We start from the raw sequence: 25639 nt of genomic DNA on the forward strand, positions 1-25639 counted from the left end.
AGAAGATGGGATTTACCTTTTTTGTCCCAGCTCCCTTTCTTAGGTAGATTTGCCATGAATGTGTAAGATCTAAGCTTAAAATGAAGATTAGATGGCACAGGCAAAATTTGTAGTGTTTTCCCAAGTTTTTCACTTCATAGAGAAGACATAGGGGGAGAGGGTCGAAATTTTGAAATAAGAAAGCTTGGTTTCCCATTTAAGAAGGTTTCATAAAGGCTGACCCATTGGTCCACTCGAAATGTGGGAATTTTGGTCGATACTGGTCGAAACCAGTGACTTTTAAAAGTCACATGGTATTTGTTATCGGAGTCCTGGGATACTGTCGAAATGTGGGAAATTTCAACTGTATCGGTTGAAACCTTGAACCATGCTCTTGACTTGATTTGTCTCATCCTAGACGAATTCAAGTGGATGAATAGGTCCTTTGATTAACATGGTTGGATGTCTACCCCTAGGTCCATGGAATTGAATATAGAATCTTATTCTTGTTTTTGTTCATTTTGTAAGATGTCTTTTCACATCCTCTCTCTGTTTATTTTCAGAATATATTAATGGGATTCTTTTGTTCTCAGCTAGAGGAAAGACAAGAAAAGCATATGATCCCTCCGCCCCGCTCTTGCTTTCTCTCCTTTTATTTTTTTGTTGTCTGTGTGTGTGCAAGTGAATTTTGGTAATGTTAGACTAGAAGTCACCATAACTCCAATCTAGAAGTCATAGTCTCCAATTTCACATTTTCCATGAGACCATAGTTGTCACGGCGCCAAGGCGAACCAAGGCTGTGGAGGGTTGTCTAAGCGCTTAGGCGAGAAGGCGTCCGCCTTAAGGCGAACAAGTGTTATTTTTTATTTTTCCTATTTTCTAACATTATTTAGTAAGTTATATATACCTTGTATCATAAAAAATCAAGATTAAGCCACATCAAGTCATTAAAAATCAACATTTAACCACATCAAATCATAAAAAATTAACATTAAGTCATATTAAGTTATAAAAAATCAACATTTAGAGAAATGCTCTTATTCTATAATAAGTTTGACTGGTCAAATGATTTTATTTTTACATGAGACTTTTTGTATTAGTTATAATATAAAACCAGCTTTCTAACAAGTCTAAGATTACTTAAATCTGAGTTGCAATGACAAAGTTATGCTTCAGTCAAACTTATTTTTAAGTGCGCGAATACTGTTAAAATCGCCTGAATGAAAATAATTTTATGAATATCAAAACAAAATATTTTTTTACTGGACTTTTGGTTTTTAACAATGTTTTAACATGATAGAATTTATAAACTTTTCATAATTGAGAAAAACCCTACCATTTAAAAGTTGAAAATCGTCCTTATAACCAAAATCCAGTTTTTGTTCTTGGACTGGGGGGTTGACTTTTTATCCTTTTGAAATTTGATTTTTAAACTATTTTTATTAGATTCAAATAGGGGGTATTTGCTTATTTATGAATAATATCTTAAGTAAATGAAATAAAAAATATTAAAAACATTTACTTGAATGATGTTTGGCATAAATAAGTGCCGAAACACAAGGTGACATGCAGTCCAACAAGGCGGATGTCGCCTAGGCCCCAGGCAAACCGCCTGGATGCCTAGTCATCGCCTTGGCGACGCCTTGACAACAATGCATGAGACATTGGCTCTTAAAAAGCATTAAATGTATGTTTTGTTTGAGTAAATGTGATGTTACTTTTCAATTCAGAACAGCTTCTGTAGTGTCTCATGCATCCTTAACAATAGGTGAGAAGGTTTCGACAAAAAACTGCTTCTATTCACAATGATGTCTTATACACGCATTGAACAGTTAACTTTCTAAAGCATCAAGAAAGTAATTTCTATGATGTGTTCAAATTTAGCTAATTCTCTTTTCACTTTTACTTTCTATACTTCTGGTTACACCTATTTAAAATAATTATTTATTCTAAGAGTGAGCTGTTATCCTCCATGGTTTACCATCCCACTTTGAACCCACATTTTTTTTTTCTAAAATTTTTTAGATGTATAAGATTTGAAATTGTAATTTCTTAAAGTAAGAAAAATCTACGCATATAACGTTTAATTTTTTTAGAAACCTGAATGAAAACTCTCTTATAGCTTATCCTCTTACCTCTTGTCCTCTCGCACATCATTCCTTACTATACTCTCCCAGATCATTCTCATTAGTGAACCCCATCCTCTCTCTCTCTCTCTCTCTCTCTCTCTCATATTTCTGCCTCCCTTGTGTGTGTTGTGTTTGTGAACTCGTTTCTATTTGTTGTGCATCTGTGTTGCACACTTGCACATTCTTGCATCACACTGGTGCTAAATTACATCTTATTGGAATCACAGTTATTTGCTACTTTAACTTTATGGGAAAATGGTTTCTTCCGGGAGTGTAGCTCCTGTGGCAGCCCCATGTTTATGTCTCTCGCCTCCTTCCTGTAAAATTACCGCCCTGCCCTTCTATGGATTAAACCGAATGGAAGACGTTGATTGGGCCTCGCACAGGTGTGGGAGCTAAGCTCCTGGACAGAAAACTTCTTCCCTTAATTTTAATATGAGGATTATTATTTTTAGTAATAAGTTATTAAGATGTAACCTCGTATTTATCTTGATTACCTTGGTTGTATTTGCATGTCAAATAAGTGGCAAAGTTAACTTCTGCTTTAGTGCTTAACAGCTTACATTCTGTGACTACATTATCTTTTAGGTGGCTGCTGGAGGTACTCACTCTGTAGTGCTTACACGTGAAGGACATGTATGGACATGGGGTCAACCATGGCCTCCTGGAGATATGTATGCCCCTTAAGTTGCTGATTGTCTGAATAACTAAATCTATATTCGTTCACCGCCACATTGCTGATATGTGGAGTGCATTTTACATAACATGCATAGTGCATACTTATAGTGAGATTTTTTGTGATAGCAAACAGATATCAACTCCTGTACGAGTGCAAGGTCTTGAAAAGGTGAGGCTTATTGCAGTTGGTGCTTTCCACAATTTGGCACTAGTAGAGGAAGGGGTATTATGGGCGTGGGGTAATAATGAATATGGACAACTTGGAACCGGAGATACTCAGCCAAGATCTCAACCTATTCATGTTCAAGGGCTATATGGTCTCACTTTGGTATGTATATCATAGACTCTGATCCCTCATATTTATATATTTTTTTTTTAAGTTCTCTCATTTCTTTGTTCATTTTCAATGTCAGTTACTTTTGGAACTAATTTGTATCTGTTATGAGCTGTGAATTTCATTTAAGTACATGATTGTGAAAGACAGAATCCATAGAGATTATTTCGCAGAGGTTTCATTGTTTAATGCCTTCATTGAAGTACTGGATATGGATGGTATGAGAACCTCCCCTAATGGGAAAAAAACATCACCGGTCTTGTTAGAGGTAACTAGTATGGTAAGATGGACAGTTGCAAGAATAGTTCAAATGCTACTGAGCTTTCTTATCCAACGTAACACAACTCTCCTTAGGTTGACAATTTAGTATGATGGAAACCTTCACTGATTAATTAAGGGATAGGTGTAAAATGCTGACAAATAAATCTTTGTAATGTGCATCCATCAGGGGATAAAATCATTGCTATGAAAGTGAAAGAAAACGTTTTGACCAGAGTCAACTACTACTTTTATGACAATGGTTCTCTGTTTGGCTTTTCCATAATTTCTGTAAACCAAATTGATGTGCTTCTCCTTGTCGTCAAAGCACATTTGTTAAAATAATTTATCAGGGAAGGTTGAAAGAAATCTTGGGATCTGCCAAATCTAAGTTGCTGAGTGAGTTTTAGTGGTCGATGAATCTCTCTAAAAATTGTTTCGCAGAGGTTTCATTGTTTAATGCCTTCATTGAAGTACTGGATATGGATGGTATGACAACCTTCCCTAGTGGGAAAAAAACGTCACTGGTCTTGTTAGAGCTAACTAGTATGGTAAGATGGACAGTTGCTAGAATAGTTCAAATGCTACTGAGCTTTCTTATCCAACGTAACTCAACTCTCCTTAGGTTGACAATTTAGTATGATGGAAACCTTCACTGATTAGTTAAGGGATATGTGTAAGATGCTGACAAATAAATCTAATGAGATAAAAGACTTGTACCCATACATAGCTTGCTTGCCCGATATTTTGGTGAATTCACTGACCAACTGATCCTTAGATTTGATGGACCCTTTTCTTAAGATGTTACGTCATCCTTAACAAACTGAAAACAATGCTTGTTTCTTTCATGAATATTGTGTCAAAGAATATGATTTTCTACTTGATTGTTGGAATGTGCATCCACTAGGGGATAAAATCATTGCAATGAAAGTGACAGAAAATGTTTTGACCAGAGTCAACTCTTACATTTTATGGACAATGGTTCTCTGTTTGGATTTTCTATAATTTCTGTAAACCAAATTGATTTGCTTCTCCATGTCTTCAAAGCACATTTGTTAAAATAATTTGTCAGGAAAGTTGAAAGAAATCTTGGGATCTGCCAAAACTAAGTTGCTGAGTGAGTTTTAGTGGTCAATGAATCTCTCTGTGTCAAAGAGAGCTACCGTAGGAGGATTTCATGAAGAATGCAAAACTCTAACAATGACAAGTCCAAGGGCCTTAAGACTTACAGCTGCTGGCTTAAGACCTCCCATGATCTATTTCAGAGATCACTTAGTTTCCTAGTCCTTATAGCTTCTTGTGTCTAACATTATCATCATGAAAGCGTTAAGACGATTTGAAGATCTCAGAGCCAACCGGTTCAGGGCCACAAAATATTTTAGGGGCAGACTTAAGAAGGCCCACAAAAGCATTTAGGTCCATAGTACCCATTTCCTATAATATATCCACAGCCTCGACAGATTGTTCTAGTTTTTTCTTTTTCCCCCTATTTTCTCTTTGTACACAACACTGCAGGTGACAATGAGGAGTGACGTGTAAGCATTATATAGCCATTTTGCAGTTCATTAGGTGAGACACTCGTGGTCTTCTACAAATAGCATAGTTGTCATGGCGTCTAGGCGTTGGAAGGGGCCTGGACGCTAGGCTCGAGGTCCCTTAGGTGCCACCTTGACAACTATGACAGATAGAGGAGAAAACGTCAACTTTGAGAGGGATCAAAAAGTTGTTTGCTTTGCAAATTCTAGAGGTTACTCTTTCAGATTTATGCTGCTCTTAATGCATTAATTGAGTCCAGATTAGGTACTATTCATTAATGAAGTTACTTGGTGCTGCTGACTCATCAAACTTCTGTCTTCAAAGTAATGCTACTATGTATTCTCTCCTACTCATTTCTCTACCACCAAACACATAATAATTCGATGTACATAGAAATTGTTATAGAATATAGATTCTTCTATGTTGGTTTGGTTCATCTTGAAGTTGTCAACCTGCTGTAGTTCCACATCAGATACTTGTGTTTCAAGTATAAACAGTAACCGTGCCTATGTAAAACCCAAATGTGTATATTGTTTAGGTCTATTCTTTTTGCATGATTGATGGTGATGTAGTAAGGTTCAGGGTGTCCTGTGGTATGGGACTTGAAGGTTAAGGATTGGAAATCTGGAGTTACTGGGTCCAAGTTAAAGGATTGAATGCACCACTAAGGAGGAGTGGTATGATTCAGATTGGAGGAGCAGAGCAAGTGGTTTTCTAAAATGAGAGAAGTGGTGAGAAAAGACATGCATGGCTCTGGATAAAGTTTAATTGCATATGAACAATCACATTTGGTTAGGATAAAGTTGACTTTAACTGTGGTGAGTTCTTGGGTTTGGGTTAAGGATCAGTTAGTGTCCTCAATTTGTCCTAGAGTACAGGGAAATTTTAAGTTCTAAAGAAGAGCTCATCTGTTGAAACACATGAAGGAAACAAAATGAGATTTTTTTCTTTTACTTTCTATTATATTTTTTTGGGGAAGAGGGGGACTTTGATTTTCCAATTTGTGACATTTTAACGCTTACAGCTGAAAATTTCCACACAAAAATACAATTAGCATTAGTGAGACATTAATAGTGTCTTCAAAAGAACTTCCTTAAGATTTCTCATTGAAGATTTGATAACCTTGAAGTACACTCTTTCATTGTTGACAGCATGGAGGGAAAAAGTTTTGGTTTGCACCCAATTACGGTCTGAAATTTGCGTTGGTAGAATTCTGCTTAGTGCCCAACTCTATTTTAACGAATGATGGAAACCTAGACCTTTCAGAGTGTGGAAAGGTGTTTTTCCATACTTGGTCCAGTTAGAGGAGGCTAACGTTGTTCCATCCCTTATTATTCTCAGATTGAGGTGGAGGATTGTTGTTCTATGATTATCAATGTCTCTAGAAAGGTTCTTTGTGTCCTCCGATGGTTTATCATGCTTAGAGAAGCTAGATCTATTTCCTCTTCATCAAACATCTCATTCCTTTGGGCCTTTGGGGACACTGGTCAGTCTTTCTTGCAGATGATGTTAGATAAAATGAATGAGGTCAGACTTTTAGGTATTTGCATCTCTCCGTTGTAGTTATTTCCTGTTTAGGGGTGTGATCAATGTTCATATTCAAGGTTTCGACGAAGTTTCACGAAATATATATATATATATATATATTTTTTTTTTGCAAGATGTAAAAAACAATGCAATATATAAAAAAGTGCTAGGTTTTGGTCATTATTTCACTGTTTCAGAAAGATTTCGACGATATGTGTGGTTTTGATATCGTTTCGTTACAAACCTTTAAAATATGTAGTTTGAAATGAAAATGGGTCGAAATTTTGACCCATTTTGTTGGTTTCACTGGTTTCGACTCTATGGTTTGTGGAAACTTGGTTTCTTTGTGATTTTTGACCAAATCACTTCCACACAAGCATGAGACAAGTTGTTTAGCAGTAGTGGAATGCATCGAAATCGATGATTTGCTGCATTTGTGCAAATTTTGTGCAAGATTCAAAGTTGGAGGTATATCACTTCTCCCAACAATGTTTTTTTGTTCAAAAAAAAAAAAATAAGGAACACTTGGTGACTAGCCTTTATTTTTTTGTCACCATAGGCCAATCTACGACTTCACAGAGAATTACTTTTTTGCTTTAAAATATATATTTTATAAGTTACATTGTTAGCCATATTAGACAATGTATACAGTAGCTTACAGCATGTTGCAACCTGGTGGTCAAGCGGTTGAAACAACCTTTTGACATTCTCGGGGTAAGGCTGCATAGTTCTCATCCTCCCAGACCTCGCACATGTGAGAGCCTCGTGCACCGGGTTCGTCTTTTTTTTTTTTTTAATACAGTAGCTTACAACACATACTACCAACCTAGGGTCTAAAGTCACATTACCATTTTGGATGTGTTTTTTTGACAATCTAAGGGTTCCACTATATTTAGAGGGCCTAAAATAAGGTTTTCTAGAAGTTATTGGAACCTGATTTGGCCATTTGGGCCTCGAAACAATCCATTGAAACCATCCAATGAAACCTTCTAGGATTCAACCGAAATTTCATGGTTTTGTGAAATATTTCGCTTTTGAGCGGATCTGGGGCTTTCACAATAAAGCGATAGATGGAACTGCCATGAAACGACTTATTAGCAGATTAATAGATCACTTTGGAATGGCATATCGTCACACATCCGCGATCAAGTAAACTACATCCATTTCATTAGGAATTGATGATCTTTTAACAATATCTTCTAAGGGATGGCTAGTCCAAGATGCTGAACAACAAAGTTTGATTTTGGACAAACACCATCAATTATAGGTAATGTACACACGGTAAACAATTACGTCAATCCATTGAGATATGGTATGCTACAAATGAATATTTGCGACAAGAAAAGAATCCTAATTTTAGGATGACGGACTCGAAACCAGGCTCAAAACCGAAACTTGGAACCTTGGTGTGAATCAGTCTTTTTTTCCTTTTTTTGGGGTCATGGATCGCTATCTCTATTATCATTTTCTCTGGTGGATGTTTGTGGATCACATGAAATTTACATTCCAAAAATTTGGGGCAAATAGGGATTGAGTTCAGATTTTAGGTTTGAAAATTAGAAGAGGTTGAAGGCATCACTTGAAGAGAAATTAGGATTGGACCTGGGTGATTGATTTGGGTGATATGGGTTTACTAAGATGAAATTGTTAGGGAAGCTAGTGTGTCTGATGTTTCTGAAGAAGGGAACCAATTTAGTCAAGTAACTTTGCAGGCCGGAGTTGGAATATAGACATCTTTGGATGGAAGGTGATTTAAGTGGTAATAGACAGTATCTTGGTTAGAGTGTATGGAGCATGCAAAGAGTAGCAATGAAAGTATAAGACATTTGGTAATGTGGATTCTAAAGGTGAGGGCTAAGAAAGCAACTGAAAATTCCAGAATGACAAGATAAAAGGAACATACCAGAATTATGAGAAGTTAAATATGAGATGGTTAGCAAGTCTGATCTAGTCAAATTTCAGGTCAAGTGGTCTATTCGTCAGAGTGAATAACTTAACCAAATTGGAATGAGATCCAGTGGTCAGATTTCAAGTTATGGAGGTTTCCTATGAGAATTAGGAAACAGAAATCCCAGAATGAGAACAGAAATAGATAGGCAGAAGTTGGAGCTTCAAACCAGAATTTAATTATTGATCTAAAGTAAAGAATAAGCAGTGTGAACAGTACACAGATTCATTCTTACAAACTCAGGTTTACAGAAGTGAATGGCACAAGGACTTTTAAAATTCAATCTGTGTTTTAAAATCAAAACAAATTTGAATCTTAAGAGCTAAAACAGCAGATTGATGACAGTAACAACAGGAATTAAAGATGAATCAATGTGATTGCTGAATAACCAGAATTACTGAAGAATCGCGAGAGAAATAGATATGTGCAGGATTCAGAAAGATAATTATTTTTGACCTGAGTAATTAGAGGAGTGTTACAATACCAGAAAAAGATAACCAGCAATAACAACAGAGAACAAGAGAGGATGAGAAGTGGACATGAAAAAGAAGAGAAGAGACTGCTGCTAGAAGAGAGAAGAGACTACCACTAGTTGTCCACAAGACTACTCAGTAGTCACCCCCCCCCCCATTCTATATTATATATATATGTAAATATAGCATAATAGCAATCAATTACAATACCACAAGGATGGAAGTCCTTGCAGTGGTAAAGAACTAATAGGAAACAACTGTACTAACTAGAAACATAATGGAACTAAACTAATGACTACAGCAGGACTGACAATCATTACCCCTGCGGTATTACAAACATATAACTTAGCACTCCCTCTCACGCTGGAGCATATAAATCGCCCATGCCCAGTGTGGAACAGCTGATGCAGATCGATGGAGAATGAATAAGCTGCCCAAGCCTGTCCAAGTTTTCCCCATTGAGCCAGCACACTTGGGTCCATATATGGGTTTTCTGACCCATAGGTCCAGCCAGGATTCTGTCCCAGATAGCCATTGATTAGAAGTTTTTAAAGAATATATTTTACTGCCTAGCATGGGAGAGAGTTCTAGGAGATTAAGGAGATATTCTCTGGGCCCCATTGAGTCCTTGCGTAATTAGGGGAGATTTTTATACCTTGCGTGGAGTATCCTTTTGAGTATTACTTTCCAGAATTGAGTGGATATTGATTGGGAGGATATTTTGTGATCAAGTGGGCCCCACTGCCAGCTAGTGAATACCAATTGAAGACTCAATTGCCAATACGTGGAACACTCCTACAGCTGTTATAATTAGATAGGTTTCTATTGGGATTTGTTTAGAGGGTGGACCATGGTGCAATGATAAGTTTGCTCCATTGTGATTAAGTGGTCATGGGTTCAAGTGAGTAAACAGCCTCTCCGCGAAGCTGGGGTAAGGCTGTGTACATTATGACTCTTCCCAAACCCTACAGTGGTGAAAGCCTCATGCACTGAGTACGCCCTTTTTTCTATTGGGATTTGTTTCTGTTTTGGTTTGATTAGTTCACTTATATCTAATTTTGAAATTAGAGTAAAAAAGAAAAGGGAAAATTACTTGGACACCCCCAATACTATAGCCCAATTGCTTGACACCCCAAAAGTTTGAAAAGTTTACTTGGAACCACCCTTGCATTTTAAGATTTATTACAACTAGCCCCTGTCCATTAATCAGTCACCATTTAGTGATGACGTCATGGGTTGGGAAAATCCTAAATGCCCAAAATACTCTTTAAGGGTAGTGAATAGACTTGTAGACCCTTATACCCTTTCATTAAAACAATGGAAGATGCCTTCCCTTTCATTGTTGAACAACCCTCCACTCTATCTCTCTGCTACTGTTGTGATTTGTAGACACTGGAGAAGAACGAAGCCCCAACCCAAGATGTGATCTAACATCCTACCACCAGCCATAATAAAAGCCCCAACCAGCTCGCACCCCAGTGCCTTGCTCACCAGCATCTCTCGACGATCCTTGTAGCCTGCTGTCATTGCTTGCCGAACCAAGCAGCCTTTGGGGCCATGCATCTCATGCCCATCCGGCCAGCCACATGCCATATTCTCCCTCCGTGCCCCCCCTTGCCCTTCCTCTTGCCGCAGTCTGCTAGCTTTGGGGGCAGCCCGCAGCAGCAGGTTGTGGCTTATGGAAGCATGCCTTTTGGTGTTTTCCGGTGGTTTAACAAAGGGGGTTTTGATCGTCGAGAGGCTGCCATACTTCATCGGAAGGTTTGGAGCCGGCAGATTTTTCATTTAGCCGAGATTTAGAGAGTTTGAATCCGCTTTCAGAACCCCAGAGATCGCTTTTTTTGGATTTTTGTTCCCCTTTTTGGGTTCATTGGAGCCTCACCGTTGTTCATCGGAGGGCTGGCAGCCTTTGCTGGTTGCTGCGCTGATCGGTGATAGCCTGTGTCTACCTATACAATCGAGGCGGCAGTGAGCTGCTAGAACCCTTCTTCGATTAACATAGGAAGGGAATGGGGGACATAATGGGTATTTCCTTTTTTTTTTTCTTAAATCCGATTTTAGGAAGTTGAATAACTCATAAGGGCAAATTGGTATTTTCATTCAACCATTAACAATAAACTAACACCCTCAAGTTTTATGGGCTTCAAGTAATAGTTTCAAACTTTTGGCGTATCAAGCAATTTGGCCGTAGTACAAGGGGTGTCCAAGTAATTTTCCCAAAAGAAGAAGAAAGCTCAAGTTGGTTTCTGTGAGATGTAGTGGCTGTGAGAGACAGCTTGGGTGAGATGCCCTTGTGGCGATAGGTGGGATGCCTTCTCTACAGTAGGTGACATACCTACATATACCCTTCTTCCCTTGCTTCTATATTTCCTTGTTTTATTCTAAGTTTCTCTTTATCAAAACAGTCTCGACATTCTCGGGGTAAGNTCAAAACCAGGCTCAAAACCGAAACTTGGAACCTTGGTGTGAATCAGTCTTTTTTTGGGGTCATGGATCGCTTTCTCTATTATCCTTTTCTCTGGTGGATGTTTGTGGATCACACAAAATTTACATTCCAAAAATTTGGGGCAAATAGGGATTGAGTTCAGATTTTAGGTTTGAAAATTAGAAGAGGTTGAAGGCATCACTTGAAGAGAAATTAGGATTGGACCTGGGTGATTGATTTGGGTGATATGGGTTTACTAAGATGAAATTGTTAGGGAAGCTAGTGTGTCTGATGTTTCTGAAGAAGGGAACCAATTTAGTCAAGTCACTTTGCAAGCCGGAGTTGGAATATAGACATCTTTGGATAGAAGGTGATTTAAGTGGTAATAGACAGTATCTTGGTTAGAGTGTATGGAGCATGCAAAGAGTACCAAGGGAAGTATAGGACATTTGGTAATGTGGATTCTAAAGGTGAGGGCTAAGAAAGCAACTGAAAATTCCAGAATGACAAGATAAAAGGAACATACCAGAATTATGAGAAGTTAAATATGAGATGGTTAGCAAGTCTGATCTAGTTAAATTTCAGGTCAAGTGGTCTATTCGTCAGAGTGAATAACTTAACCAAATTGGAATGAGATCCAGTGGTCAGATTTCAAGTTATGGAGGTTTCCTATGAGAATTAGGAAACAGAAATCCCAGAATGAGAACAGAAATAGATAGGCAGAAGTTGGAGCTTCAAACCAGAATTTAATTATTGATCTATAGTAAAGAATAAGCAGTGTGAACAGTACACAGATTCATTCTTACAAACTCAGGTTTACAGAAGTGAATGGCACAAGGACTTTTAAAATTCAATTTGTGTTTTAAAATCAAAACAAATTTGAATCTTAAGAGCTAAAACAGCAGATTGATGACAGTAACAACAGGAATTAAAGATGAATCAATGTGATTGCTGAATAACCAGAATTACTGAAGAATCGCGAGAGAAATAGATATGTGCAGGATTCAGAAAGATAATTATTTTTGACCTGAGTAATTAGAGGAGTGTTACAATACCAGAAAAAGATAACCAGCAATAACAACAGAGAACAAGAGAGGATGAGAAGTGGACATGAAAAAGAAGAGAGAAGAGACTGCCACTAGTTGTCCATAAGACTACTCAGTAGTCCCCCCCCCCCCCCCCCAATTCTATATATATATATATATATATGTAAATATAGCATAATAGCAATCAATTACAATACCACAAGGATGGAAGTCCTTGCAGTGGTAAAGAACTAATAGGAAACAACTGTACTAACTAGAAACATAATGGAACTAAACTAATGACTTCAGCAGGACTGACAATCATTACCCCTACGGTATTACAAACATATAACTTAGCACTCCCCCTCACGCTGGAGCATATAAATCGCCCATGCCCAGTGTGGAACAGCTGATGTAGATCGATGGAGAATGAATAAGCTGCCCAAGCCTGTCCAAGTTTTCCCCATTGAGCCAGCACACTTAGGTCCATATATGGGTTTAGGGGTGTCAATTCGTGGCCCGAACCGACTAAACCGACCAGGACCGACCGTTTATAGACCGGCCCGGCCCGGCCCGGACCGTTTATTAAACGTGTCGGGCTTCAGCCCGGCCCGTTTATAAACGGTTGGTCTTGGTTTTGCTACTTGGACCGTCGGGCGCCCGACTGAGACTGACCATTTAACACCCGACCGAGACCGGCCTATTGTGCACCGGCCTATCCCGACCCTTTAATGATTGTAGAATACCTATTTTACCCCCCAAATTAAAAAGTAAAAACATGTTCACATTTTCAATAATGGTTATATTTGGTATCATTTATTGATTAATTGTCATTTTTTTTGGCTTGCATGAGTGGGCAGGAATATAAGAGCACATTTTAAAGAGGGCCCTTTTAAAAACCGGTTAAAGCCCGTTTAACATTAAACATGTCCGTAGCCCGATTAAGGCCCGACTAAAGCCCGATTAAGGTGGTCCGATTATAGCCCGAGGCCGACCGACCGAATATAAAGCGTACCATGCCCTCAATAACTAAGCCCGATTAGTTAAATGGGTGGACACGGTGTAGCCTTTGAAAGTCTTCAAGCCCGATTAAGCCCGATCGAAACCAAACCGGCCCGACCGGTTGACACCCCTATATGGGTTTTCTGACCCATAGGTCCAGCCAGGATTCTGTCCCAGATAGCCATTGATTAGAAGTTTTTAAAGAATATATTTTACTGCCTAGCATGGGAGAGAGTTCTAGGAGATTGAGGAGATATTCTCTGGGCCCCATTGAGTCCTTGCGTAATTAGGGGAGATTTTTATACCTTGCGTGGAGTATCCTTTTGAGTAGTACTTTCCAGAATTGAGTGGATATTGATTGGGAGGATATTTTGTGATCAAGTGGGCCCCACTGCCAGCTAGTGAATACCAATTGAAGACTCAATTGCCAATACGTGGAACACTCCTACAGCTGTTATAATTAGATAGGTTTCTATTGGGATTTGTTTAGAGGGTGGACCATGGTGCAATGATAAGTTTGCTCCATTGTGACTAAGTGGTCATGGGTTCAAGTGAGTAAACAGCCTCTCCGCGAAGCTGGGGTAAGGCTGTGTACATTATGACTCTTCCCAAACCCTACAGTGGTGGGAGCCTCATGCACTGAGTACGACCTTTTTTCTATTGGGATTTGTTTATGTTTTGGTTTGATTAGTTCACTTATATCTAATTTTGAAATTAGAGTAAAAAAGAAAAGGCAAAATTACTTGGACACCCCCAATACTATAGCCCAATTGCTTGACACCCCAAAAGTTTGAAAAGTTTACTTGGAACCACCCTTGCATTTTAAGATTTATTACAACTAGCCCCTGTCCATTTATCAGTCACCATTTAGTGATGACGTCATGGGTTGGGAAAATCCTAAATGCCCAAAATACTCTTTAAGGGTAGTGAATAGACTTGTAGACCCTTATACCCTTTCATTAAAACAATGGAAGATGCCTTCCCTTTCATTGTTGAACAACCCTCCACTCTATCTCTCTGCTGCTGTTGTGATTTGTAGACGCTGGAGAAGAACGAAGCCCCAACCCAAGATGTGATCTAACATCCTACCACCAGCCATAATAAAAGCCCCAACCAGCTCGCACCCCAGTGCCTCGCTCACCAGCATCTCTCGACGATCCTTGTAGCCTGCTGTCATTGCTTGCCGAACCAAGCAGCCTTTGGGGCCATGCATCTCATGCCCATCCGGCCAGCCACATGCCATCTTCTCCCTCCGTGCGCCCCCTTTCCCTTCCTCTTGCCGCAGTCTGCTAGCTTTGGGGGGCAGCCCACAGCAGAAGGCTGTGGCTTATGGAAGCATGGCCTTTTGGTGTTTTCCGGTGGTTTAACAAGGGGGGGTTTTGATCGTCGGGAGGCTGCCATACTTCATCGGAAGGTTTGGAGCTGGCAGATTTTTCATTTAGCCGAGATTTAGAGAGTTTGAATCCGCTTTCAAAACCCCAGAGATCGGTTTTTTTGGCTTTTTGTCCCCCTTTTTGGGTTTCATTGGAGCCTCACCGTTGTTTGTCGGAGGGTTGGCAGCCTTTGTTGGTTGCTGCGCTGATCGGTGACAGCCTGTGTCTACCTATACAATTGAGGCGGCAGTGAGCTGCTAGAACCCTTCTTCAATTAACATAGGAAGGGAATGGGGGATATAATGGGTGTTTCCTTTTTTTTTTCTTAAATCCGATTTTAGGAAGTTGAATAACTCATAAGGGCAAATTGGTATTTTCATTCAACCATTAACAACAAACTAACACCCTCAAGTTTTATGGGCTTCAAGTAATAGCTTCAAACTTTTGGCGTATCAAGCAATTTGGCCATAGTACAAGGGGTGTCCATGTAATTTTCCCAAAAGAAAAAGAAAGCTCATGTTGGTTTCTGTGAGATGTAGTGGCTGTGAGAGACAGCTTGGGTGAGATGCCCTTGTGGCGATAGGTGGGATGCCTTCTCTACAGTAGGTGACATACCTACATATACCCTTCTTCCCTTGCTTCTATATTTCCTTGTTTATTCTAAGTTTCTCTTTATCAAAACAATCTCGACATTCTCGGGGTAAGGCTACGTAGTTCTCACCCCTCAAACCTCGCACATGCAGGAGCCTCGTGCACCGGGTATGCCTTTTTTTTTCTTAGTTTCTCTTTATTATTTGTGTAATATCTATTATTTGAGAGACCTCTTTTGCTACTATTGTCTTCTTTGGCAATCAGATTCTATCCTTAGTGATCCTATTGTGGAATTAGTTTCTAGTTGGGGACTGGTTCTACATTAACAGCCCTTCCGAAAAGCAGGAATAAACATAGGCTTGGTAAACATTTCACTCAATTGATTTGCAAAAGAAACAAATGTAGTAAAAATCAAACTTCCTTATAATTGCATTCCTCACGCAATGATAGTTAACTTCAATGTATTTGGTCCTTTCATAAAATATCGTGTTATTGGCAATGTAGATAGCAACTTGATTGTCACAGAACATCTTCATAGGTTTAGTAATCAGAAATCTCAACCTTTGAAGCAGTGACTTCAACCTCATTAACTCAGCTGCAGTATGAGCCATAAGCCTATACTCTGCCTTAGCACTGGATCTAGCCACATTTGTTTGTTTCTTGCTTTTCCATGTGACAAGATTGCCATCAATAAACGTACAGTAATTTGTGGTAGCTCTCCTATTACCATTAGCACCAGCCTAGTCTACATCAGAATATCCGACCAACTAGATCAATATGCTAATTAGATCGATACATGAATTCCTTGCCTAGAGCTTCCTTCAAATACCTTAAGATTCGATATGTTGCTTACCAATATGTCATTTTTAGGTGACTCCATAAATTGACTAATAACTCCAACAGCAAAAGATATGCTAGGTCTAGTAACAACAAAGTAAATGAGTTTCCCTACAAATCTCCTATAATGGTGCTTGTCACCAAAATCATAGCCATCACTTGTCCCAAACTTCTGGTGTGGATCCATAAGAGTATCAACTGGTTTAGAAGCAAATGTACTAGTCTTAGACAAGAGGTCTAACACATTTTCTTTGTGATAGACTAGTCTCTTTTTTTACGAATAAAATACCTGAGGGCACCTAAGTTTTTCTTATGAAAATGCTGATTTAGATAAGATTTAAACTCTATAATCCCAGATGTATTATTCCTAGATATGATAATGTTAGAATAAGGATTAGTGTGCCGCAAGGGCACATTGGGGCATCCCCCCCCCCTCCACCAACCCTAATTAGATTGGGGTGGCTGGATGGGGGGCTATACTTGTAAATACTTTATATTTTCTGTTTTATACTCCTAAGATGACTCTATCATGACTCCTATTATGACTCTGCCATGATTTTATATTATAAATAGGGGACTTGTGTGATCAGTTAAAGACACACAAGCATTCTCCCATTCATCCTGTTAACATGGTATCAAAGCCTAATATCTGATCTAGGTTTTCAGTTTCCAGCACCTTCTCCTTAAAGAACCGCAAACCTTCATCTTCCCTTCCATTACCTTTGTTAGCCTCCATCTTATCCTACCTTTGTCCCATTAACCTACCATAGGGCAGCACTAATGAGGTGATTCCTATGAATCTAGTGGTTGTTCTATACCTTGCCTCATGAACTAAAACACTAAAAACCCTTGCAAGAAAATTTGGGTTCTTCACTCTCTGCAATTTTTTATTCTTCTATTTTATGGAATGTGGTTTCTTCCTCGTTAAGGAACACACCTCTACCCCTTGAAGATCAAATACAACTACTTGGAAGGACTCGTCATTATCCGCGAGATCAAGATCTACACAAATCGATTTTGTGCAAAAAAAAAAAAAAGGGTTTTCCTCCTAAAACCTGACAAAATCGATCAAGCCTAATATTATTTGGAGTACCTCACTACCCTTACTGGGCAATTCGATCCAACTATTGACTGTTGATTTTGAAAATCTGGTATTTCTCTCTCTCATTGTCGATTTTTTACTAGTTCAATCATGTTTGAAATAACTACTGTGACCTCTGGGTTTGATGGACAAAGTTGCAATGACTACATGCCTCTCCGACTATCTCCGTTAAATTAGAGGGAGCTAATTACTTCGTCTGGCCCAGATCTGCATATCTTACCATTGCTAGTAGTGGTCTCACTGGACACATTATAGGGAAATTGAAGAAACACTCTGATGAGGGTACCCTTCAGGATAAATGGGTCACTAATGACTGCTTGGTAATGTCTTACTTGATTAGTTCTATTCATCAATCTATTTCCTGGGGATTTTTGCTATTAGATACTGCTTCTTGGATTTGGGCTACTGCCAAGGAAACTTATGGGCAACTAGGGAATGATGCTCATGTATTTGATATTTGCAAGAAGGTTCGTACCACTACCCAGCAAGAACTCTCTGTGTCCAAATATTATGCAGAACTTCGGACTTTATGGTATGAACTGGACCACTTGGCAGATTATTATCCCAAAAAAGTTGAAGACAGTACTGCTTACACCAAACATGTGGACAAAATTGTAGTGTATGATTTCTTGGCAGGTTTGAATGTCGAGTATGATCAGATTCGTGTTCAGATACTTCGCAAATCTCCCTTCCTACTCTGATCCCCATAACTCTATGCTACATACTGCTACTACTGAAAAATCAGCCCTACAAACTGGATCCACTACTACCTCTGAGGGAGCAAATCGAATTGGTGATACTACCATAGTTGTCAAGGCGTCGCCTAGGCGGCGATTTGGCATCTCGGCTGTAAATCTACTGTAAGCCGGTACTACGATTAGTGTGGGTCACAAATGGCGGCCTCCATAATAGGATAAGCATCACCATGGCGGCGCCTTAGACACCATATCACGCCTAATACACAAGGCGGTCGATTTTGCAATGATTCCTTTTCTTAGATTTTCATTGGCAGGTGTATTGCTACAAGTAAAAGATAAGAATGAACAAAAGCCCTCGACCTCTCAAAGTCTCAACTGGTAAACCTAAAAACTGAAAACCCTCGACTGAATCCTCGATCCTTCTTCGTTGTTGGCTCTGACAGGTTGCATGATTGCATCTCCTTCTCTGGCAGCAAGGTAAGTTCTCCTGCTTCTGCTTCTGCTTCTCCTTCTCCTTCTCCTTCTCCTTCTCCTTCATCTTATTCTTCTTCTTCTTCTTCTCTGCATCTGCGACGACGACTCCTTCTCGTCCTTCTTCTTCTTCTTCTTCTTCTTCTTCTTCTATTTTTCTAATTATGCTTCTGTTTCTGCTTCTCTTTCTCCTTCTTCTCTGCATCTGCTTCTGCTGCACACCTGCACTTCTGTTTCTGTTTCCCTTTCTCCTCCTTTTCTGAATCTGCTTCAGCTGCTTCTGTTTCATAACAGCATAAATAGAGGAATTAATTATTTATTTTCAATTAATAGTTAACATACTCTGTTTTCTAGCTTGTTGTAGACTTGTAGGAGTTTATATTTCTCTGCAATGCTTGTGATTAGTTGCTGGTTAGAGAAACTATACAGTTGCTGGTTGGTTGTCCTTGGACACCCAATCAAGCACCTCATGAAGTCTCTAATAAACACTATCAAGCCGTAAAAATATTTCTCAGTTAATACTTGTGGTTAGTAACTTAGTTGCTGGTTAGAGAAGCTTTACAATGAAGTTAATCTGATAATATTTCTTTGCAATGCTGGTTCCTGGTTAAGTGGTTATGGCCTTATAGTTATGGAGTTATGTTGCTTAATGTTGGTTTTATATGTTATAGGGTATATATTTGTAGGCTTGTAGCATACTAAATAACTTTAGAAAATAATGGAAATAAAAAGTAGCATACTGAATAACTTTGGAAAGTAGGAAAATAAAAAATAACACATGGGCGATTTGACCGCCATGGCAACTCCATAACGGGCGATTCATCGCCGTATCGATTAGACACCCCTCCACCGCCTTGGATCGCCATGACACCTTGACAACTATGGATACTACCAAGGAAATTGTTAAATGTGAATACTGCCACAAACCATACAATACCAAGGCCAACTGTTGGAAGCTCCATGGAAAACCTGCTGATTTTGAGGCAAAGCGTGCTCAGGGTCGATCCAAAACTAAAGCCTATCAGGTTGAGACTGTAGACACTCCACCTGCAACTAATATAGCTTTAGGTGTTTCTTTTACTTGCTATTGCTGGAAACCGGTAAAACTTGTATTGTTGTTAGTGTTGGGAGGTCCTAATTTAGGTTAGGAGTTAGGACGTCATTGACCTAGCCCTACACCACTTTGTAGCTCCCTTTTCATCTATATGCTTTTAACAGAAAAAAGGGGTGCAAAAAATGATCAAGAAAAAGATTTAGAATTTTATTTCTAAGAGGAAATATCACTCCCTTCCCCTGAACTATGGCAAAATATCAACTTAACCCTACACTTCTAAAAAAATATCACTCACCTACCCTTAAACAAAAAGATTCTATCTAACGTCCCCAACTGTTTGAAATGGCTGTTAAGTCAGCCAACTTTTTTCAATAATCCCTAAACTACCCCTTACCAGTTAAAACCCCAAAATACCCTTAATGAACTAAAGCCCTCTTTCTCTTTCCCCTTCCTTCGATCAAAACACCTGCAACTCTCTCTTTGCATCTCCTTCAAATATTCTTGGGAAACCTATGCAGGTAAGGTGTTCAAATAAATACCCATGAAGATCCCTAGCTGCCAATTCCTGGGTTGGTGTTGGGTGGTTCATGTCCTTCAAGAAAGGAAACCACGGCAAAGAAAGAAGCTCACACAGAGAATAGAAAGACAGATACAAAGAGAGAAGCAAAGTAAATAGAATGAGAAGTACCAACGGAGGGAGGCATTCGTTAGCATGTTTCTGAAGAACAGAGAACCCGCCATGTGTGCTTATATCAGAAGCAGTTAATATCTTGCAAAAAGAATGAACGATCGGTCGCAGAGGTTCAGAAGTGCTTGGATCAGGACTTCGAGGCTCACTTTGCTGTAGAAATTATATCAAAAGGACTGAGTCTAAATTTTCTTCCTTCGCAACTAGACAATTTAATGGGTTGAAATTCAAAAAGTAAGTCTTACATCTGCCTCAGGTTGTAAGGTGATTTGCGTGTAAACTTCATTTGTTTCTTGTTCAGCCTGGAAATAATAGAAATCAATAAATATACAAAACATAATAAAAAAGGGGATAAATAGAGAAAGGCTAAGTTTTCGAAGAAGAACAACACCAACAACTGAATGTGTATAACACGACAAAGGATTTTGGAAAGAAGATTAAACGAAGGAATCCGTTGATTCAATTCTTGGTTTGTCGATGCTTCTAATTGTAAAATCCCAAGGAATAGGTAGAGAAACACAATTACTTCATGTAAGATAGAACGAAAGAGAGTAGACGAGCAAAACTTGATTGTTGAAATTTTAAGACATAACGGAGAACCGCTTACTTGCTCCATGTGACCTTGCGGGAAGTAGAAAAACCTCTCACCCTCCCCAGGAACATCGACGAGAGGACCTGCACAAGCTCTCCAAAGATATTTGAAGGAGATGCAAAGAGATTTAACCGAGGAGGAATTTAGATGAACACCTTATCTGCATAGGTTTCCTAAGGATATTTTAAGGAGATGCAAAGAGGAGGAGTTGCAGATGTTTTGATTGAAGGAAGGGGAAAGGGAAAGAGGGCATTAGTTCATTAAGGGTATTTTGAGATTTTAATTGGGAAGGGGTAGTTTAGGGATTATTGATAATAGTTGACTGACTTAACAGCCATTTCAAACTGTTGGGGATGTTAGATAGAATCTTTATGTTTAAGGGGAGGTGAGTGATATTTTTTGAAAAGTGTGGGGTCAAGTTGATATTTCGCCATAGTTTAGGGGAGGGGAGTGATATTTCCTCTATTTCTAATACTAAAGCAGAAGGGCCTTAGCGCAATGTTAAGGTTGCTCCATTGTGACCTAGTGGTTGTGGCTTTAAGTCCGGTAACAGCCTCTCTGAGAAGCGGGGGTAAGGTTGCATACATTATGACCTTCCCCAGACCTCGCAGTTGTAGGAGCCTCGTGCATTGGGTACGCCCACTTCTTTTTTTTTTTTTTTTTTTTTATTTAAACTGAAGTGGAAGGGCCTATGTGGTCAACTGTGGTGGGGAACCCTTTATATTGAAGAAAGAAAAGTACCATTTACAACAGTCTATTCTTTTTCCAATATATACAGGATTAAATGGAGTCCTGACATTCTAAATTAAGGTAAACTGCTTCTGCAGAACCTTGCTACCATTCAAAAACAAGCCAAAGTAGTTATTCTTGAAATATTGGTACCATTGGCAGATATCAATGAACACTTATCTTGATCTAAAGATCATCCACATGAAATCAGTTTGATTACTGTAATAACTTGTGTTAAAGAATATGGTATTGTTGGATGTGGCCATGGAGTGCCATTCTATGGCCTATCAGTTAGCCCAAAAAATGCAGACCTGATGTTCAGCCTCCTTCTATGCTCTGGACCTTTTTCGTAGATCAATGTCTTACTTTAACTATTTTACAGCGCTTGTTAACGATGTTGCTGACTTTCCCACGTGCATGCTCATTTAGTATTTGGAGTAAAGAACCTTGTCCGTCTCACTCCCAGACACAGCTGGGTGTGAAAAAGACCCAGCTGCCCCCACGCGCGCTGGGTATTTTCACGCCCAACTGTGTCTGAGCATGGGAACACTAGACGAACAGGGTTCCATTACCCTTAGTATTTAGTTTTATTTCATATCTTTACTTCAAAAGGCCTGAAAGTTATTCATATATTTATGCTTCTCCAGGTTGATATTGCTGCAGGAGGATGGCATTCCACTGCGTTGACAAATGAAGGAGAGGTATTTATAAAATTATATATATGTAATTAGGTATCACTTTTATTGTTGTTATTAGTCATCAGTTCAATGGATACAGTTTCCTGTGTTGTAAAACATAATTTTATTTAGTGCTATTACTAACTTCTTTTTTCTTTTTTCTTTTTTTTTGGGTGGGGATGGGTGGTGGGGGAGCTGGGAAGGAAGGCAAAAGACTTAGTATTTGTAACTTGGTCTCACTAAACATCCAAAATTTTGACGGAATATTGAAATTTTGCCCCCTTCCATTTCCTCTTTTCCCTTCTCAGAACCGACTGAGTAAAGGAGATTAGATAACTATGATTAAATTTAATGTCAGAATATCCCGCTCTTCTACTGGTGTTTAGATTTAGCTTCTCATTCTTTTTCAGTCAACATCCTAAACAAATAGCACCGACTTATCCAAACAGATGGGAAAATTTTACCATCCAAATGGGTTTATTTTTATTGATTATTGTTAAGATCGAAGTGAGGATTGGAATTTATTTTTAAGTATTAATAATAATTATGAAATTGACATTTTTCCGTTTGTTGCTTCTTGTGTTGATTGAATAAAAAGATGAATAACAATCAGTGAAGGTTTTAACTGTGAATATGCAGATGCAGGGCCATGGGTAGTATGCTCATACATAAATTAGAATGTCCTTAAAGATAATGATAAGTTAACTGTTATCTATTTCAAAAACTGAGCATGGGCTTAAGGGAATCAAGTTGTTATTATTTGTTGACCACTATACATGTTAATGTAGGGAAAGTATCTTTATGTTACAAAAAACCCTTTGTTCAAAATCACATTAAGTCTACGACCTCATGAGAAAATGTCTCAAAGTGAAGATTAAGTTCCATCATGATGCTCAAGGAGATGGAGACATTTTTCGACCAAGCATTTAACTCGATCAACTCAAATAAATGAATTATTATCCCAAATACTAAGGGGTAATTTTTTGTAACAAGAATCTGGTTCTGCCATTTCATGTCATGTTGGTCCATATCTTCTGCTAAATCATAAGGCATTTCTTTGGTTACTACTATATAGAATTGGTAGTGTTTAGAGGTAATCTGCACCATGTCTACTGCCTGGATCTTTGCATTGCAGGTGTATGCTTGGGGAAGAGGAGAGCATGGTAGGCTTGGATTTGGAGATGACAAAAGCAGTAAAATGGTGCCACAGAAGGTTCAACTCCTTGTAGGGGAAGGCATTGTTCAGGTACATTTTGTGAACTAAATATTCCGTACCAACCGTCTGATTTGATGTTCTTTATAGTTCTTAGAGTGGTGTTGGTGTGGATCCGGGTTCCAAAACCAGAATCATATTGCGTAGGTCCCACTTAATTAACAAATGGCACAAGTATCATAACTAGTGGCAGTCTTGTAATATAACAGAACTCTCAAGGGGCTATTAACAACTAAAGAAGCAACGGGATTTGGAAGGGATTACTATTTATAGGTTAGGGGAAAACTAGGAATAGAAATCGATTTGATGTCACGGTGTAAATAAGAGGGTAAAGGAAGGGTATTAATATGGGAATAAAAGAGTAAAAGGAGGGGACGTCATCTTCAACCTTACGACACCAGGATCCAACGGAAAATGCTGCTGGTTTTGAAGGGCATAACTCCCTCATGATTGATCTGTTCAGTTTGAGATTTCAGGCATGGGTTTGTAGCACGAAGGGCTCGTAGAAGTACTCATCGACAGCTCCGAGACTTGGGTATTATGCTAATAATCAGGGATTGCAACAAATCTCGGTGGTTTCTTGAACCAACCTGATTTGCAGCTTCGATTCCTCACAGCAAGGATGGTTTATGGCAAAGAAGCTAAAGGGTTTGGTTGCCCAGGGAGGGCTACCTTTCGTCAAAATCTTAGGTCAAATGGATTAGTGTTCACCTAGATCAGGGTGCTGAGAGAGAGAAGAAGAGAGGGAGAGGGAGAGAAATTGCGAGGGGGGGGGGGAGAAGGTCACACAACCAATCAAAACTACCAAGGTTTCAACTAGAAAATCTAATTCATCATTCAAGTCTGAAATCTCCATCGGTTACATTGGAATAAATAATAAAAGAAAACCCAACATCAAAGAAAACCTACTCTAATTTGGAAACTTAAATTAATTGAAACTAATTGGAAACTAAATCCTATTAGTTATCTCCTACTTGAGCAAGCAAAATAAAAGATTGCATGTTAATCCCAAAATAGAAGTAAATAAATCTTAAAAGATCCTAATAGCTTTGGTTCCAAATTGGTAGCTTTGATTCCAAATTGGATCCAGTTCATCTCTATCTGGATACCCATACGGGTTTGGATCGGTCCACGGTTGTGCACCTGCATCAAGTGTCCTAACCAAACATTGCCTTGTTAGGCTTGTCTTAATATGTTACCAAAACATGGCCTTGTTAGGCATGTCTTTTCCTGCTTTCGTACTAAACCTTTTCATTTAATTTATTCTTGACTATGTTGTATTCAGGTTTCCTGTGGTGGTACACATTCAGTGGCTTTAACACGGGATGGGAGAATGTTCTCGGTGAGTACCCTCAAGCTTACAAATGAATTCTTTAGTGCTGACCTTGAGAAGATACCTAAAATTCATTTTGAGCACACAATGTTCTCGTTTACATTGCTCGTGCAGCTGGGTCATGTAAATGCTGCTGGAAAATCAGATTCAACCTACTTTTTTGGTTATAAATTATCTTTATCCATTCCTAGATGGCCTCTTCTATTTGTGACATTTGTAGGGATGATATGCAAATTCCTAAATGTCCATTTCAATATTTTGTTAGGAAAGGCTCGGAAAAGAATGCATGTTTTTTCATATGATACGGCTCCATTAGGCTGAAACAAACCATAGGAGATGTAGCAAACCCATGAAGTCCTGTCAGGTTATTGGACTGAAACTGTCCAAATAGGTGGTACAAGGCATGGCAAATCGAGTTGGGAACTGGCAATATTAGCACCTTTTATCTCAGTTTGTCGCTTAAAAAAAAGAACAGTGATCTGGCCTGCTAAGTCAGAAAACCTTTTGGCCTTTTTCTTTGAAGGGTAAGAGTGAACTGAAGGCTTGCAAGATAACTGACTGGTTTCTCTTTGGCAGTTCGGACGAGGAGACCATGGACGCCTGGGATATGGAAGGAAAGTTACAACTGGACACCCAAATGAAGTGCCAATAAACCTCCCACCTCCCAGGAATCTCAGGGGCAGTGGCAACAATGGACGTTGGTGCGCTAACCTCGTTGCTTGTGGTGGACGACATACTCTAGCAACAGCCACGTGGCAGACTGATGAATCAGAACAGCCGTTGTGAAATTAATTAGATCAAAATGCTTACTCAAGACTATAAAGATCTATAAACTTGTATAATGCAGCATTGGATTTTCTTTTAACATGGAAAGGGGGAGGGGGAGGACAAATTGAATACATTTTGAACAAAACTGTTTACATTGTGATTGCACTCAAAACAGGAAATGATTCACGGATTTGGCCAC

The 25639-nt window shown here is 39.0% G+C and overlaps 1 protein-coding gene across 1 annotated transcript; it reads left to right on the top strand.

Moving 5' to 3' along the window:
* The first annotated feature begins 2363 nt into the window (after positions 1 to 2363).
* Positions 2364 to 25639, top strand: LOC122070104 (ultraviolet-B receptor UVR8-like). Its single transcript, XM_042634212.1, has 7 exons — positions 2364 to 2381; positions 2697 to 2782; positions 2913 to 3114; positions 22097 to 22150; positions 23262 to 23372; positions 24625 to 24681; positions 25249 to 25639. The coding sequence occupies exons 1-7, from the start codon at positions 2364 to 2366 to the stop codon at positions 25456 to 25458; spliced, it is 738 nt and encodes a 245-aa protein (XP_042490146.1). The 3' UTR covers positions 25459 to 25639.

This window comes from Macadamia integrifolia, unplaced genomic scaffold (assembly GCF_013358625.1).
Source record: "Macadamia integrifolia cultivar HAES 741 unplaced genomic scaffold, SCU_Mint_v3 scaffold823, whole genome shotgun sequence".
Classification (NCBI taxonomy): Eukaryota; Viridiplantae; Streptophyta; class Magnoliopsida; order Proteales; family Proteaceae; genus Macadamia; species Macadamia integrifolia.

What these genes read in the sequence shown, in the direction of transcription:
- LOC122070104 (XM_042634212.1), top strand. An exon ending in GGCTATATGGTCTCACTTTG is followed by an intron (nt 3,115 to 22,096) that starts GTATGTATATCA and finishes ATGCTTCTCCAG; the next exon opens with GTTGATATTGCTGCAGGAGG. An exon ending in CGTTGACAAATGAAGGAGAG is followed by an intron (nt 22,151 to 23,261) that starts GTATTTATAAAA and finishes TTTGCATTGCAG; the next exon opens with GTGTATGCTTGGGGAAGAGG.